Source organism: Crocodylus porosus, unplaced genomic scaffold (genome assembly GCF_001723895.1).
Source record: "Crocodylus porosus isolate Cpor-Errol unplaced genomic scaffold, CroPor_comp1, whole genome shotgun sequence".
In the NCBI taxonomy this organism is placed as follows: Eukaryota; Metazoa; Chordata; order Crocodylia; family Crocodylidae; genus Crocodylus; species Crocodylus porosus.
The window spans coordinates 16,336,085-16,354,313 of NW_017728950.1; the positions used below are offsets into that span (position 1 = coordinate 16,336,085).

At 47.6% G+C, this 18,229-nt stretch overlaps 1 protein-coding gene across 1 annotated transcript; it reads left to right on the plus strand.

The window, feature by feature from the left end:
• The first annotated feature begins 1,809 nt into the window (after positions 1 to 1,809).
• LOC109323580 lies at positions 1,810 to 13,279 on the plus strand. The gene is made up of 5 exons (XM_019555225.1): positions 1,810 to 1,898; positions 6,571 to 6,747; positions 7,705 to 7,804; positions 10,097 to 10,227; positions 12,921 to 13,279. Exons 1-5 carry the CDS (start codon positions 1,845 to 1,847, stop codon positions 13,197 to 13,199), a joined length of 741 nt encoding a protein of 246 aa, XP_019410770.1. The 5' UTR covers positions 1,810 to 1,844; the 3' UTR covers positions 13,200 to 13,279.
• Positions 13,280 to 18,229: the final 4,950 nt, after the last annotated feature.

The following is an 18,229-nucleotide window of genomic DNA, read 5'->3' on the forward strand; positions in this document are numbered from 1 at the left end:
AGTGTGCAGAAGGAATAGCAAATAAGACAAGCAATGAGCCTGGCTTAGCAGAGAACTCTTCAGTGAGTTTAAACAGAAAAAAGAAGCTTACAAGAAGTGGAAGCTTGGACAGATAATTAGCACTTGTTTGCTATAAGGAAGAACTTCTTTACTATCAGAGCCCCCAAGGTTTGGAATAGATTGCTGCCGGGGGTGGTTCAAGCACCCACTTTGAACACCTTCAAGACACATTTGGATGTTTATCTTGCTGGGATCCTATGATCCCTGCTGACTTCCTGCCCCTGGGGCAGGGGCTGGACTCAGTGATCCTTCAGGGTCCCTTCCAGCCCTAGTGTCCATGAAATCTATGAATTCTGAAGTCCAGGATCCATACTCTGCTGCTCCCATTTCTTTCTTTCAGGAACCTAACCTTGATCATCTCATGGTCACTGCTGCCCAAGTTGCCATCCACTTCTACATCTCCCACCAATTCTTCCCTGGTTGTGAGCAGCAGGTCAAGACTGGGGCTTCTAGTTGGTCTCTCCAACTCTTGCACCAGGAAGTTGTCCCCAATGCTCTCCAAAAGCTTCCTAGATTTCCTGTGTACTGCTGTACTGCTCCCCCCAGATGTCAGAGTGACTGAAATCCCCCATGAAACCTGGGCCTGGAAACTTCTGCTAGTTGTCTAAAGAAAGTCTCATCTACCTCATCCTCCTGGTCTGGTGGTCTATAGCAGACACCCACCACATCACCCTTGTTGCTCTCCCCTCTGACCTTAATCCAGAGACTTTCAACAGGCCTATTTCCCATTTCATACTGGAGCTGCAAGCAATCATAGAGATGTTTTATATCCAGCACATCTCCTCCTCTTCTCCCCTGCCTGTCTTTCCTGAGCAGTTTATACCCGTGATCATGTCCCATCATGCGCGCTCCCACCGAGTCTCCGTTATTGCAATCATGTCATAGTTCCAGGATTGTGAGAGGACTCCCAATTCTTCCTGCTTGTTTCTTACATAGTAAGAATCTCTGTCATGTAAACTTTTAAACACAGAATTCACCCCTGGTCACACAACCCTAGCAGGTGGGACAACCTCAGTTGCCAAAAGACAAATCCCAACTTGAAGCCATAGTGCCAGAAACAGATTTAACTGGATCGGCACATGGAGCTAACCAATGGTCTGGGATGTTTTCTTGCATTCTCTCCCCACCACTTCAATCAGTCTGAAATGTCTCTCAAATAGCTTGGAAGGGAAGGGGTCACCAGAAAAGTAAGAGGCAGGATTTCTTGAAGTGCTCCTAGGAAACCGACCCAAAATATTTCCCGCCCTGGACTGTTCACCTGCTGGGAGAGGGTATGGCTTTGTTCAGGGGGTCTCAGGGAGGGGGCTTCTGGCAATTATCATCAGGGGGTCTTCCCCTGAGGTGCTCAGTAGGCGGAGGATTCCCGGCCTGATACTGAGAATGGCTGGTTCAGCGGACTAACCCTGTGGCAGGTCGGCTCAGACTCCCATTGCAGTCTGTTAATGAACCGCCTGCCTGGCTGGGGCAAGTTTCTTAGCTGCAAAAACATTTCAACTCAAGCGAGAGCCCCTGCGATGACAGACAGGGCCTCCTTCTAGCTCACGGGCCCCTCATTCACTTCCTCCTCCGCAGCCAGCGCAGGGCCTAGCCCTGGGGGGCCACCACTCTGCACCCGCCGCTCGGCCTGCAGCCTCAGCAGGGGCATGGCCAGAAAAGCCAGGGGGTCGGGGCCCCGCAGCCCGCTCGGAGGACGCCGGTGGCCGGGAGGCAGCGCTGGGCGGGGAGCCGGGCCCGTGGGGCTCGCTCCGCCCCAACTCCCGCCTCCCGCTCGCGGCTCCCGCGCCATGCAGGGGCTTCTCCTCCGCCGCCTCCTGCCGCCGCGCCGCGCCGCCGCCCCCGTGAGTACCCGGCCAGCCGGGGAATGGCGCCGTGGGGGCCACCGCCGGGCCAGGCAGGAGCCCAGGCGCGGGGCCAGGCCCGGCTGCTCCCGCGGCCCTTCCCGGGGGGCGCTCAGGCCTCTGGGACATGCCACAGTCGCCCGCGGCGTCCGGCCTGGTCCGGCCCAGCCCTGCAGCGGGGCGGGAGGCGGCGGCTCCGCGCCCACCGGAGTGTCAAGTGTGTCCGGGATGGGTCCGGACGCGCGCGGGTGCCCCCGGTGACTTGTGCTGCAGGTGGCTCTGCCCCGTGAAGGTGAAGTCACTGCTGGGGTCAGGAGAGGAGAGGTCCGCTGCCATGCAGGGGAGCCTAGGTCTTCACCTCGGTCTCCAGACCTGCCAAGGGGGGACGCGGCTTTGCCCGAGGCCCTGCCCGAGCCATCGGTGCATTGCAGTGTGAGGGAGGCCAAGTCCGAATGGACCCCAAATTCAGTGAACAGTGCTCCGGCTTACTCTGGTGCCCATTCCCACTGCAACCGATCTCTGCTCCAGTGGCTGCCAGTTGTACCCTTCCTTCCTTACTGTTGCACCAACTGTCCTCTAAAGGCCCCAGGACTGTCTCCTGTCCCTACAGTTTGGGTGCTGCCTCTGCTCAGTGTCTTCCCTTGGCACTCATGTTGTTAACCTTTGACCAGCACTCTCATCCCTGTTTTTTTTTTAATTATTTGTCCCCAGTAATCAGTTGTCACGTTTTCTGTAGCCTCCCTGTCTGCAGGAGGCCAATAGGTTTCTTGGTGGGCCTGGGCCTTGGCCCACATCCCTCAAGATGACAGTGGCAGCATTGGCAATGCGTAGGGGGTGCACAGGTGTACATGCACCCCCTTAAATGGGCCGTGTACCCCTTGGAAGTGCCAGCCATGAAACCAAAAGTGCACTTCCGATCGGCTGCTGGGGAATCCCCCCCATCAGTGATCTGGTGCCCCCCGACTTGGGAGGCACCAGTTGCTCATAAGTGGTAGGTCTGGACTCCCTTTTCTAACACTACCTTCCTCTCCCAGAAAGCAGGAAACATGAAAGTCTCGTGAAGAAGGAGTCAAGGATACCATTTTCTCCAGAGAAGGGATCTGGGGAGTAGTGAGAATAAGCCTGTTAGCTCTGCTCCCCGCTCAGAGGATTGGCTTAGCTGTCCCCTCCCCTACCTGCATTCCCTTGTCAGCTACCCTGCTGCTGCTCCCTGCCCTGGCCTCTCCCTGCTCCCCTGCAAGGGGGCCCAAATCAGAGGCTGACTGGCTGCATCCTTCAGGACACTGCTACAGATTGTAGCACATGGACATGGGCTGTGCTGTCCCCCATGCAGGAGGTGCTGCTTAGCACCCTCCTGCCAAGAGATGTGCAGGAAGCCTAGGGGGCATTTTACATCCACACTGGGATGAATTTAGGATAATCCACCACCTGCTTCAATTCTGTTCTGAAATTCACTCTTTTTTTTAATTTCAATAAATGGAATTAAAACCTATGAATGAATCAAGGGATAGGAGAAGGAAACTTTTAGAAGCAAGAATGAAGCCCTGGAAGTGGATTGCTTCTGAAAACAATCCAGTTGGGTCCCTAAATAAAGTAAGGGATGGGTTACAAAATGATCAGTGGGTTGATACATTTTCTTCTTCTCTGACTTACATAGGCTTTCATTATGGAAAAAGGTCTCTTAAGGTAATAGTTAGCTACAAAGAGTCCAATGCTGCAAATACTCAGGGGCATGGCCTTGTGGATGCAGCACCAACCGTTAAGAAACCTCTGGGTCAGCAACCTTTAAGAATGGCAGGTCACCACCATGGGCTGCTGATTCCTTCCACAACTCCCTCCTCTGCAGCAACACCCCCCCCTTCAGTCCTCAAGCCCTCCCAGCTCTGTGCACTGCTTACCCTTGCTGCCATATTCCATCACCAGTGGTGATAGGGAGTGAAGAATTAGGCAGTGTGGGTAAGTGGAGGCTGCAGTAACAGGGTTGACAGAGCACCCCTTGGCAGAGAGTACACCTGCTGGATGTGGCAGAGGAGTTCAGTGGCATGCAACAGAGTAATGCATGGCACAGGGCAGAAAGGTGCCCATGCCACCATGTACAGCCAATTCTTTTCCCTCCCCCCACCTTGCTGTGGGCCATATGCAGTCTGTTCACAGGCTGGATCTGGCTGGTGGGCTGTGTTGCTAACTCCTATTGTGCAGTATTTCCAATGCCAGCAGGCAGGGGAGAATTTTGCCCTTCCTGATTTTATGGAAATTAGGTGTGTGATCATGGGCAAGCAGTACTAATCCCATGCTGACTGGGTTTGGGCTGCATGGTCCATTGTGGTTGGAGGTGTCCTGTGGAGTTGTGCATGGAGTTAGAGCAGTGGCGGGCAATTATTTCAGGTGTAAGGCCACTTATCAAATTTTGGCAAGCTGTCAAGGGCCACATGGGGTACCCTGCCTCTGGTCACCATCTTGTGACCAGAAGTCCTGCCCCCTAAGCCCTGACCTTTGCCACCAGAAGTCCCTCCCCTTGCCCCCTGGAAGTACTCCTTTCAGCAAGGGGTTTTGCCATCTCTGAACCAGAAAAATACACAACTATATTCTAAAAAGCAAGCATCTACAACATTAATTAATTTGATTTAAAAAAATATTTCTGCTTTGGATTACATGTTTTTGTGTATATACATAGAGGTGATTGTATATAATAACTTAAAATGAAGTCTTACTCTTGTATATTGTGGTGGGGTAGGTATAGGTTTGCGGGGGGTTGTGGTTATGTGGTGTATGGGGGAGCCTGTGAGGGTGTGTGTGAATATGTGGGGTGTGGGTGGGTATGGGGATTGTGGGGGCCTGTGTTTGTGGGGAAGGGCGTCTGGGGTATGTAAGGGGGTGTGGGTGTCTGCATGTATGGCAGTGCGAGGGGGATGCATGTGTATGGTGGGGTGTGCGTGTGGACCTCATCCTACAAAAACACACACACACAATCCCCCCCCTACACACACACAGGTACCAGCTCAGGCCCCATGCTCCCATGGTCCAGTGATGCAGCCAGGAGCCACTGGTGCTGGATCTAACCACTGGCCATAGGCTGCCAACCCAGTCTAAGCAATTTAATATTTATTTCAAAATAGTGATTAATAGTGAAATAGTGATTAATAGCGAATCTCCAGAAAGGTATAGGGGTGACTCTGGATTACATAATGAAGGCAATAGTTGACATTTTAGGCTGCAGGGGTAGGCGGTTAACCTTCTTTTCTGGTAGAAAAGGGGAAAACAGTCAGTATGCAGTGGGAGAAATTCCTGCCACTGCCACTGACTGAGGGACCTTGGCAAATGATTTAACCCCTGATCTCTCAGTTTTCTGTTTATAAAATGGTGATGCTGCTGCATGTGGAACAAAGATGGCTTTAGAAGAAAAAAAACCCCGAGTTGAGGAGCCCTTAGTGTTGTTAGTTATTCAGGGAAGTCTTTCAGGCCAGCCCCTTGCTCTATTGCACAAATATTTTGATCAAAAGCATCTAGAAATAACTTGGTACCTTCATGTAATGCATGAGAAAGGCTCTAACACTCAGATGTCATCATAAGCACAAGGTGGGAAACATTCAATTCACTTTATTGGGCATGATGCACGGGGCACCACGAGGATTCCATCTTGGGATCCAGAGCCACTCATTGGAGTTCTGCCCACTTCTACTAGTGATTAATTTAACTCCTACCCTGACACTGTGCACTTTGACTGAGTAAATAATTTGATGGCTTTTTTTCTTGTAATCTACTACAGTGGTATGGTTATTTTATTAATATGGAAGAACAACTCTGTTATTTGTACTTCAGAGGCATGAAGCGTATACATGGAAAAGGAAAAAGAGATGGTGGCACACAGGCATCATTATAGAGTCAGTCTTAACACAGAACCACCAAGAGGTCCCAGTGGAGAGCTAGACCCCATTGTACTGGAAATGCTACAGGCACATAGTGAGCAGCGATCTTTTCCATGGAAAGCTTATCATTTAAGCAGGGTGGGAGAGGAAACAAAGGCTGAAAAAGAACAAGTGACTTCCTGGGTTTCATATAGCAGGGCAGTGCCAGAGCTAGGAATGGAACCCGGCTCTTCTTGTCTGATGGTCTGTTACCGAAGCTAGTGGTTTGGATTGGCCTGCTCTTGTGAAGCTGAGAGTGGATACCTGACAGCTGATAACTCCTGCAAAGGTCATGGCACAAGGCTGCACCACATGTGCTAGCATATGCACAGGAAGCAGTCTGGGCATCTTCATCTGGTGTTGTGGATGGGCTTGTTTGCTCTGTGAATGTGGTCTGCTGCTTCAGTTGCAGAGGTAGCATATGTAGAACTATCTCAGGTGTCCCTGCTGCCTGAAAAACAGGAGGGTGGAAGGCTGTGAAACTGGGCAGGGACCTGGGGAGTGGTCATGGGACAGCAGATGTAGGTCAAGAGCTAAGTGAACCATGGGCTGTGCAGGGTGCTGGAAGTGGGGTGCAGGGTCAACAAGGTAAAGAACCGCTGCTGTAGACCATGCAGTCTTCCCATGATAGATTCATACTCTTTTGCACTAATAACAGTGGCATATGTGGCTCCTCATGGAGGATCAGGACAGAGACACAAAACACAGACCTCTGGAATAACAGTGAACCTGCCAGCTAACCAGACATTTCCCTTGTCTCTGTTTAGGCTCTTCCTCACCTTCTGCTGGGGGGTCTTCAAGGAAGAGTCCAAGCTGTAGCTGCAAGCCATGCATACAGTACACAGGAGGAGAACCCCACCAGACCAATTGGGAGGTACTCAATACCTAATAAAAAGGACATGCCCTTCGATATAGTGGAGCTCATGGAGGAAGTTGAGAGGAAGGTAAGAAGATCCTGCTGTGAAAACCTCTCTCACTGGAGAGGATCTCTGAGAACTCTCTGAGTTCATGTCTTTCCTGGATCAGAGCCAGGCATGTTCTTTCTGTCTCACTCTCTAGAATAGTAATTCTCAAGCAGGGTGTTGCAGGATTCTTTTTAGGGTGACATTCAATATTAGCACTGTTAGGTGTACAAACGTCTACATATCATCCACAAAATAAATCCAGAAATTTCAAATAGGAATCCACAATGTCAAAGACATTCTGACCTGCTGTGGTCTTTCTGAGTTCTCTGCAAGAGAAGACTTACTCTGTTATTTTTCCGTAGTCAAAAAGATAAGTGAAAGCTAAGAGCTGGCAGTTTCCAAGGAATGCCTTGAGTGTAACAAGAGTTGCCTTGAATCTCAAAAGGATGAGCACCACTGCTATAGAACCACCTTCCTGATGGTGCTTCCCTTCTCTCCCTCCCTGTACTGTGTGCCACCTCAGTGAAGGAAGACCTTGGCTAGGTTTTACAAGAGCCTTGACCCATCCATCTTAGCTTTTTCCAACTGGGAAATGGGCTTTTCTGCTTCTTCCAGCTATGGTTGTAGTGACCTCTGGTAGAATTTACCAGTCATGTTCTTTTAGAGATATGAAAATTCCTTATTGAGCTAGGCTGTTTATAACATTTTTCCCTCCTGTACCTCTTGAGACCTCTGCCCCAAAGATGCTCGCACTTTTTTGTCCTCTTGGACCTCTAGGTCTGACTGACAGGGTGAATCAGCAGAAACAGATCTGCCTCTACACCTAGGCTGCTGCCACTCTTAGTTATTTGTAATAAACACAGGATCCAACAGGTTATGCTGCTAGTCAAGTGGTGCGTAGGCCCAAGTGCATTTTTACTACTGACCCATTTGCATTGTGTCCTCTGCAGTAAGCTCACAGCTATTGACATGTCTTCTCTTTTAATCCCTGAACAGACTGGATTTTTGCCTAATGTGTTCAAAGTGATGTCTCATCGGCCTGAAGAATTCAGAGCATTCTTTGCCTATTACAATGCCATTATGAACAAAGAGACAGGTAAACTGTGCAGTCCCTTTGAAACTACCCTTAATGCCAAATTTCAGAAGCAGCAAACATGTAAGCCCTGACCCCTGGATTTTACAAGTTCTGCAGTCAGTAGAGACTACATGTCCCAGCAGGCAGTGATAGCACGCTATTCACAGAATGTGATCTGGCCAATCTGCATAAGAAGCTTTCACATCTGCTGCTTCTAGCCCCCATTGCGCAGCGACTCATGCTTTTAGCACTGGTGGCCCTGGTTTCAAACTAGCTGTTATAACGTGATACTTTTTCCACAGTGTTTTGAATGCTTCTATAATTAAAGATTGAGGTGCCAGTCTGCTCATGCTACATGGACAGGCTACTTTAAGCTGGTACATGTGCAGTGGGCTGGTCTGTGTGCAGAACTTTTTAAACTTCATGGAAATGGTTTAGAAAATATTGCTGTCAAAACCCTCTGTGCACACTGGATTTTTGGTGGGAGGTGAGCTGAGGCAATAGGGGTGTCCACTTTTATTTTACTTGGAAGATGTTCTCTTAAAATCAGAAACTTATGAAAAGGCTTGAAAAATGTAATGGGTAGAGGCAAATCAGAAGAGTTGTCTGTTTTGAAGGGAAGGCGGGCACCTGTAACAATATGGTGGCAGTGCTCTAGTGAGGTCGCACCTGCATTTCCCACCACAGTATTCTCTCTGTTCTTTGTTTGATGCTTTATGTCTTGTAGAAGCAGTTGGCCAGTAGTTAACTAATAAGTATAAAACCCGTTCTAGAAGCATCCTCCTTCCCTAGCTGCAGGCCCAATGTCTCCTGGAAAATACCACAGAATTAGCTAACACTGAACTTTATTTATAGAAAAGAATATTCTCCCTATAGCTTCTCTCTCTGCTTCACTGTAGCAGTTCTTCCTAGAGTCTTCCCTAGTCCTGCCCTGCCTACCTTCTTGCTACAGATTTTAAAGAAACTGATGTAACCTCGTACTTTTCGCTGCTCTGCAAGATAGTAATGAACCCCTCCAGCAATTATGCAATAGTGATGTGATTTTAGTCTTCCAGTTTCCCATGTTGCTTGTGAAGGCAGCAGTGGAAAGTAAGACTGATGAGAGTTTTCTGTTTGTCACACTGCAGATGTTTTGGAAGCAGCCAACAGGGGCTCAGGGGCATGGATATGTACTGACTGGCATTTGGAAAGCTGTCTTCCCCACTATAAGGGCTAGAAACTTAATTTAGTAAATAAAAAATGGTACTCTACAATATTTGACTTCCACAGAGAACCTGTCTGTGGGCGCATCTACACAAGATGCTTATTGCCCATTGGACTAATTCTACCGCACTGGCAAAAACCATGCTAATGCACTACATTAGTCCAATGGGCATTAAACGTCACCTAGAAAGTGTTCATCTGTGCTAAGGCACAGTAGTGCCAATTACAGCACATTACTGGATGTGTAGACATGCCCTGTAAGTTGTCCATTTCATCTATGAAGTGCTGTTTTCAAAGTCTCCTGCTATGAATTGTCATGGTGAACAGGAAAGATGAGCTCTTAATTTGAGCCAAGAGAAATCCTAAAACCTGCCTTGTCATTCTGTGATGCATGCAAATTACCAGGTTTTGTATTTGTATTAATTGGAACACAAATTGAATTCCAAGTTGTCTTTGACCAACAAGAGGCTCTGGCAGCAGGTTGTCCAGGCTATTCAAAGTCCTCCCAAGAATTATAAATGAAGCCACACTCTCCAGAAGCTTGGTGAAAGTGATTGCTATACCATTTTGCTTGTCATAAAATATAATCTCGATTCCCCAGCCTCAGAGGAAGCTCAGTTTTTTCTGTTTTGCCTCCTGCTTATTTCCCCTTTTGACAGCAAAGTCTGTCTGGGCCAACAGACCCTGTAATGCTGTTTGCCCCCAAGAGAAAGATTGTAATAAAAAATGAACTACTTCAGAAAACTCTACAAACTTTTTAATCATTTAACTCAGATTGTGCCCATAAAAGTGGACATATAAGTAATTTGACTCATATGCTTAAGTGTTTGCAGGATTATCCATGGACCAAGTCTGCAGTCCTTACCTAGTCAGAACTTAAATAAGACTGTTATATGAGTGAAAGCAGCAGGATTTGGCCCTCTGTGCATAAAAAGCCTGTATAACGAAATTGGTCATGCTTTCCTTCATCCCTGTGTATGTGCTAATTAGTGATCTTCCACCACTACTTACTTGTTAGTACCTGGATATATTTTCTTTCCTGGGTATGTTTGTAACAAGAAGGAAAGTTTCTTGTTGAAAGTCACCTTAGAGATTTTTTCCCCCCCTCAGGAAGACTTAGCAAGGCAGACAAAGAGCTCATCATTGTGGCTACAAGCATGATTAACAGATGTCCATACTGTGTCACTGCACATGGGGCTTTGCATCGAATATACTCTAAAAAGCCGACATTGGCCGATCAGGTGGGTTTTTTTTAAAGAAACTAGTTTCTGAGAATATCAGAACTAGCTGGTAGAGGCTTTACCTGCCTTACATACTGTTCTGAAGTATGAAAAATGTATGTGCATCTCTTTTTCCTTGGTGTTAAAGATGTCAAGGGTTTCAGTCCCACATGGGCATAAAGTAGGGCATGAGTACGATTGTATTTCAGTTCTCTTTGCCCAAGCATGTCCCCTTGTTTCTTTGCTCATGACTGGGTTGTCCTTTCCTAATAGCTGACACATAGAACTTAAACAGCACATAGTGGCTGGTTTAAGTTGTTATCTAGTCCACCCGTGACTCCAATGACCACGCAAATCTTCCTCAAGGTGATGGTGCTGTCAGTGTTACAGTGGCAGAAAAGTTCTAAGATTAATAATGGAGGGAGGGTGGTTCATCCCTGATAACCTGTCTGTTCGGGCTCTCCACTGACAACGTTCATGGCCTCTCTGGAGTTCAGAAAATAAATCCCCTTTTCTCCCCATTTTATATGGAAGTTTTGCTCAGTGGAGTTACATGGCCTGTTGGTCATGTTGGTCACAACCACACCCACTCAACTGCTTTGGATAGATCTACTACAAAGCAATGCAGCCTGCTGGGAAAGTAGTGTCTCCTTTCCCTGACCATCCCATTCCCCACCTTGCACTGCTCAGCTGGATTGCCACAGTCCTGCCACACGCATTTCATGATAAAGAGTAAGACGTATAGCCGTAGCTTGAAATTGCAGCAAAGTATGCTTTTCTTCACTGTTAGAACAGTGGGGCAGTGGAATAGATTTCCTAGAGAAGTTGTGGAAATTTCCTTCCTTGGGGATTTTCAGTAAGAGGTTAAATAAGCCTTGGTTAGGGATGATTTAGGAGAAGCTATGCTGAGCTTGTGCTTCAAAGAGCAACAGTTGACAGTCCAAGAGCTGTCCACTCATGGATCACTGGGAGATAATGAGACTAGCTCTAGTCCAGAGCAGATGGATATTGGTGAGGACAAATGCCCAGCAGCAGAAGAATGAAGCAGAGCTCCACACCTGGCTTAGTTATAAAAGGAGAGTAAAGAAATTAGGAAAAGTTTATGGAGGAGAAGGACCATAGAAAGGGGTCTGAATTGTGGTGTTTTTTGCTGTTCTCAGGGTACAGAACAGAGTTGAGGGTGTTTGTTTTTTCACTACTTGCTTCTGAACTTAGCTGGTTGCTACATCGAGCAAGGAAGGAATTTTTTCCATGTTTCCCCTGCTGTTACTGCCCATGTCTGGGTTTGTTTTGTTTTGTTTTGTTTTTTTTGTGGGGGGAGGTTGGGGGTCATGGAGGGAGGGGGGTTAATTTTAGAAACATTGGATGTTGGCTGCAGCCAAGGGTGGGGATTTTGACTGGGGTATGCTAACGTTCTTCTGGAACTAAAACCCAGAGATTCCTGGTTAGGGGGTGTTGTCCCACTGCCCAGGGTCAGGCAGCTGATCACCACATTTAGGGTCAGGAAAGAATTTTACTGCACAACCAGATCAGCATGGCCTTGGGGACGGGGGGGTCGTCTTCCTCTAATGGGGAGGAAGGAGAGCTGCACGGTTCTCTTCCTTGGATCTTTAGTGTATTTGACAACGGTTGCAGTGACAGGACATTAACAGCCCTCCTTCCCGTCTTTTACATGTGGCCAGTTAGGATGTTTTGGAGCAATGTAGTTGTGTGACAGGGTTATTTCTCTAGTTTTTAGCAATAGGTTCGATAAGTATTTATATGGGATTGTTTGGATAGGGATGATCTTGCCTTGAGCAGGGGTTGAAGTAGGTGATCTCCTAAGGTGCTTTCCAGCCCTTTTCTATGAAGTCTGAATTTGAAGGACTGAATTTGAAGCTGCTTCTGTAACAACAGATAGATACATGTGCAAGCCTAAAATTGACCAGTCCAGCAAATATAGAGATAACTCAGACCTTTGCTTGGTGCTTGGAGAGCCAGGGAGCAAAAATGATGGCAAACTGCCTTTGTATATCCCCACATTCGCAAGTGGGCTTGCATCTTCCTGACCCGTGTCATAACTTAATAGCTTTGCCCTGATTTTGTTGTCAGAAGTGCTGACCTATGTATGGTTTCCACTGCCCACAGCCGGAGTTGTGGCCCTGCATTTCTGACTGTTGGGGCAGTGAAGTTAGAATTAGTGACGCAACGACCCTAAATCATTCACAACTCTAGAAAATGCTCTTCTTTGTTTTTCCTTTGCTGCCACTGTGCCATTATAGTACCAACATATCTTCTAGAAGGAAACAACTCCTTTAAAGCATGGGTTTCTAATTGGTGGGCCGCAGGCTACATGCAGCTTGCAAGGAATTAATCTGCTCCCCAATACCCAACTGCTGCTCCCCCCATCACTCTGGTTGCAGCAGCCAAGGCTGGTGTCTCTGGGCTCCCCCTCCCCCCTCCACCTTATATTCCCTCTCCCAGGGACTGGTGCTACGTGGTGTAGTGGTGGCAAGGGAGCAGGGGGAGGGAAGTGCCTTGCACACATGGTGCAGTGGGAGAATGTGTCTTATGTCATTTGGAGGATGTGTCTTAGTTCCTCAGTGAAACAAAGTATAGCTTTGGTGGAAGAATCCAGGTTCTTTAGTTTTTGACCCAGTTGTGCTGTTTACAATCTAAATGCATGTTTCCTTCATACACACATACGCACACTCATCTACTGGACTTTCTTGCAGGTTGGTGTGAATTGGAAACTGGCTGATCTAAGTGATCGGGAGAAAGCAATGCTGGAGTTTGCTGTAGCAGTTAGTCATGCTGAAAACATAACTGAAGAGCACTTCCAAAAACTGGAGGCACATGGGTTTGACCGGGAAGATGCCTGGGACATCGGAACAATCACTGCTTTTTTTGCCATGTCTAACCGTATAGCTCACTTCACTGACCTGCGTCCAAACCAAGAGTTCTACACCATGGGCAGAATACCCAAGGAGAAGGAAAAGGCAGAAACTTCCTAACACTGCTGTGATGGCTACAGCTTGATATGGAGACATACCACATTCTTAAATGCCAAGGCTTACTGGCTGCATCTACACAAGACACTGACTGCACAGTTGTTACTGCACAGTCATGTAGTCCTTGTGTAAACAAGGACTACATGACTGTGCAGTAACAGGAGTTACTGCGCAGTAGTGTCACCAAATGGCTTTTTTGTGATGCTGACTGCGCAGTAGGCCAAAACTACTACACAGTAGCATCACATCACGCTTGCTGCCATGTGACACTACTGCACAATAGTCACAGGCTACTGTGCAGTCAAAGTGTTGCGTAGATGCAACCACTGAATATGTAAAAGGTGCAGGTTAAAACTAGATTGTCACCAGAGGAGATCAGATGGTAAATGGACTTTGCTTCACTTCAGTGAACAAAAATCTAGGAAGGTGTTTCAACAGCTTGCCAATTGCCAAACCTTGTCTTAAAACTATGTTTTGAGTGTGATAAAGTGTCTAGGAAACATTTAGATTTATAAATATGCTGTAAAGCAACTTTTTCATGACCTCCATACTGTTTGAGTGAATACAGAATGGGCTTTTATATATACAGTACAACACAATTTTCATGTAGGTTGTAATAATTTCTTACAGTAATTTTGCTAATGATCTGAGATTTGTGTATAAATAAGGATAAGGGAAGAGGGGTTAGCATCTTTGCCTTTCTCAACCCTGTTAATTTGTTCCTCCAGTGAGGACCTAATGCTGCCTGTGTAACATTATAATCAGTTCAGTGGAGCATTATTTCAAGCAAGATTGGGAGAATAATCAGTGCAAGCCTGACCCAAGTCTCAGTGATTTCAGTGGAAAATGTCTGGTTGGCTTTTTGGGGAGTTAGAGCAAGCCAGTACAAGGCTGAACAAGAGCTCTGTAGTAAAGGCCTAAGAGAGAAATTTTTATAAGAGTAGACACTATGCCAGTAACAACAGCTAAGGTGAAATGGCTTTTTTTGTAATTGATCAAGATGAAAAAGTTCTAATGCAATGAAGAAAAAAATCAGGAAAAAATTGCATGCATGACCCATGTTGCCATCTCTTGCTATTTTATCTCTATTCATCTGCCATCTGGTGTTTCTCTTAAAGCAATTATATGAGGATCTCACTAGGTCACTGTTTAGAAAAGTAAGTTTCTGTCCCCGGGGTTGTGGGGAAAAACTTGAAAATGTGAATTCTAATGACAAAGACATCAGGAGGCAAATAAACAGAATCCAGTACTTATTTTAGTACCAAGCCCTTGCAATTTAGTGCACTGCAAAAATATTCCTTTCCAGCCTGTTTCTCTCACTTCTTTTTAGTAGGCAGGCCCCGAACCCCAGTTACTATGAAACATGAGAGAAAGTGTGTGGGGAAATGAGAAAGGTGGGAACCAGGGGTCCTGTCTTATGCATGTTGAAGATAAAAACCTGACCTTTTGCCCTCGATCTAATTGCATGTGTCAAAACCCAAAGCTCGTTTTTGCTCACAGCTGGGCTCAGCAAAGCCCAGTGCATTCTTCACGGTGTCAAATGGTCACGCAGGCGTTACGTGCCTTATTTGATGCACACGGGCTGCGTGGGTGTGAGCCCACAGAGAAACTGCTCCCCTCCCTCTCCCTGGGCTTGAGAGAGGGTCACTAATTATGCAGCTACTGATTCTAGAGAAAAGGAATGTGCAAGCCAGGGCAGGAGTGCAGGTTGGGGGTTAGTAACATGAGCTCCAAGGAGGAGTCACTGAGCAGAGCACAGTAGCCAGCACTCACAGGCCTGCCAACAAGTCCAAGGAACAGTGGATGCTGCCCAGTGAAACATTGCTTGGGACTGTGAGGGGATGAGGAACAAGAAGACGACCTTGCAGTCATATCCAATAGAGCCTCCTTCCTGGTAAGGTGGCAGATGCAAGGGGTGGCAGGGCTAGATCCTAGCGCTTCAGGCATGCAGGGGAGCTTCTGGCCAGGATGCTGTCAGCTGAATCTGCTCTCATCTCTTGCCTCGAGCTGTGGAGCCTCCATGGCACCTCACCCCTTCCCCTTCATAGAATCATAGAAAATTAGGGTTGGGAGAGACCTTGGAGGTCATCTAGTCCAACCCCCTGTTCAAAGCAGGACCATCCTCAATTAGATTGTCCCAGCCAAGGCTCTGTCTAGCCGGGTCTTGAAGACTTCCAAGGATGGAGTTTCTACCACCTCTCTGGGTAACCTGTTCCAGTGCTTTACTAGCCTCCTCATGAGAGAGTTCTTCCTAATATCTAACCTAAGTTTCCCTTGCTGCAACTTGAGACCATTGCTCCTTGTCCTGTCATCTGCCACCACTGAAAACAGTCTAGCTCCATCTTCTTTTGAACCTCTGTTTAGGTAGTGGAAGGCTGCTATTAAATCCCCCCTCTGTCTTCTCTTCTGCAGGCTAAATACACCCAGTTCCCTCAGCCTCTCCTCATAAGTCATCTGCTCCAGTCCCCTAACCATTTGTTGCCTTCCACTGGACTCTCTCCAAATTGTCCACATCCTTTTCTATAATAGGGGGCCCAAAACTGGACACAGTACTCCAGATGTGGACTCACCGGTGCTGAATAGAGAGGAATAATTCCCTTAACCTACTAGCAACACTCCTACTAACACAGCCCAGTATGCTATTAGCCTTCTTGGCAACAAGGGCACACTACTGATTCATATCCAGCTTATTATCCACTGTAACCCCCAAGTCCTTTTCTGCAGAGATGCTGCTTAGCCAGTCAGTCCCCAGCCTGTACTAGTGCATGAGATTCTTCCATCCTAAGTGCAGGACTTGGCACTTGTCCTTGTTGAACCTCATGAGATGTCTTTTGGCCCAATCCTTCAATTTGTTTAGGTCACTCTGAATCCTAGCTCTACCCTGCAGCGCATCTACTACTCCCCTCAGCTTGGTATCATCTGCAAACTTGCTGAAGATGAACTCCATCCCATCTTCCAGATTATTAATGATGATATTGAACAAAACCAGCCTCAGGACTGACCCCTGGGGCACTCCACTTGATACCGGCTGCCAACTAAGCATCGAGTCATTGATCGCTACCCATTGAGCCCAGTGATCCAGCCAACTTTCCATCTACTTTACAGTCCATTTATCTAACCCATACTTCCTTGGCTGGCTTGCAATAATGCTGTGGGAGATAGTATCAAAAGCCTTGCTAAAGTCAAGGTGTATCACATCTGCTTTTTGCACATCCAGAGTGCAGGATTGCAGTAGGGGGCACTACTATGCAGAGACACCCACCTCACTGTGCCAGGCCCAAAACCATGGTTCAGGAGTCTCCCCGGGGGAACCTATGGCTGACCATCCCCCTTCCTAGAGAAGACCAGCAAGCCTGGGGTATGCTGCCACCACCCGGGCACTGGTCTTAGGGCTCTGTGCAGCCCAGGGTACATAGAACCTGCAAGCTTTGGGACTGCTTTTGCCTAATGGTGATATTTCAGGGGACTTCTTCCCACCTGAAGCACCCAAAGTTAGCTTCCAGCACTGGAAGAAAACAAAGCCAAGCCCAATGTAGCTGGCCCAGCCAAGGGAGCAATTAAGGCCTCTCTATCCCCTCAGGAATTCACAGCCAGTCACGCTGTAACCTGATACCGTTATTGATCGGGGGATGAGAGTGGGGAGTAGAACACAGGAGTCAGAAATACACTTTGAGCAAACCAGAATAAGTTGAGCCCTACAAATCTTGGGTTGGGGACCTTTTTAATATGCATCTGAATTACTTAGTTCTAATCAGCAAGGGCATTCAGCAATGCCTGAGGACTAAAAGGGGAGTGTACAACCAGTGGAAAGGAGGAGCTATCACCAAGGAGGAGTACTCCTCCTTGGCCCATGAGTGTAGGAGAGCTATTAGGAAGGCCAAGCCAGAGATGGAACTCAGGCTAGCACCCAGGATTAAGGACAACAAAAAGTCCTTTTTCAAGTACATTGGGAGCAAAAAGAGGGCACCAGGCAATGTAAGGGCCCCTGCAAGATGCAAACAGTAATGCTGTGGCTACACCAGACAAGAAAGCTGATATTTTTAACAGTTTCTTTGCCTCCTTTTTCTTGAACAGGGACCGGGATATCCCACCTACCAGAGGTAGGGACAATCTCGGGGATAGCTCTGACAGGCCTTGGGTCAGCGCAGAGGTAGTTAGGGATCTTCTGGAAGGGCTAGACATTTTTAAATCTGCAGGTCCGGATGACCTCCACCCAAGAGTGTTGAGGGAACTGGCAGGGGTCATCGCGGAGCCCTTGGCCTGGCTGTATGAGCATTTATGGTCATTTGGCCAGGTGTTGGGGGATTGGAAACTGACTAATGTGGTCCCAATTTTCAAGAAAGGGAGGAAGGAGGACCCAAGTAACTATAGACCCGTAAGCCTCACCTCGGTGCTCGGGAAGATCTTGGAGAGAATCATCAAGGAGCACATCTGTGGGGGGCCAGCAGGGGAGATCATGCATCATGGGTTCATCAAAGGCAGGTTCTGCCTGACCAACCTGATTGCCTTTTATGACCAAGTAACTACATCCTTGGATGATGGTGTTGCCGTGGATGTACTCTTTCTAGACTTTAAGAAGGCCTTTGACACTGTTTCTCACCCCATCCTCATCAATAAATTAAGCGACTGTGGCATTGATGCCTGCACAGTTGGATGGGTAAAAAATTGGCTGATGGGGCGCACCCAGGGAGTAGTGGTGGACGGGTCATACTCAAACTGGTGAGATGTGAGCAGTGGGGTACCCCAGGGCTTCGTCCTTGGGCCCACACTGTTTAACATCTTCATCAGCGACTTGGATGAGGAGGTTAAAAGCACGTTGTCAAAGTTTGCTGATGACACTAAGATGTGGGGCGAGGTGGACACACCTGAAGGGAGAGAGAGGCTGCAAATAGATTTAGACAGACTACAAAAGTGGGCAGATGAGAGTAGGATGGGGTTCAACATAGACAAATGCAGGGTGCTGCACCTTGGGAGAAGGAATCCACAGCATACATACAGGCTGGGGAGTTCCCCTCTTGAAAGCACAGAGGCAG

Bases quoted from the DNA above. Each gene is read 5' to 3' on its own strand.
- LOC109323580 (XM_019555225.1), top strand. From the start codon at position 1,845: ATGCAGGGGCTTCTCCTCCGCCGCCTCCTGCCGCCGCGCCGCGCCGCC. The intron at 1,899-6,570 runs GTGAGTACCCGG...GTCTCTGTTTAG, and splicing joins CGCGCCGCGCCGCCGCCCCC to GCTCTTCCTCACCTTCTGCT. The intron at 6,748-7,704 runs GTAAGAAGATCC...ATCCCTGAACAG, and splicing joins TGGAGGAAGTTGAGAGGAAG to ACTGGATTTTTGCCTAATGT.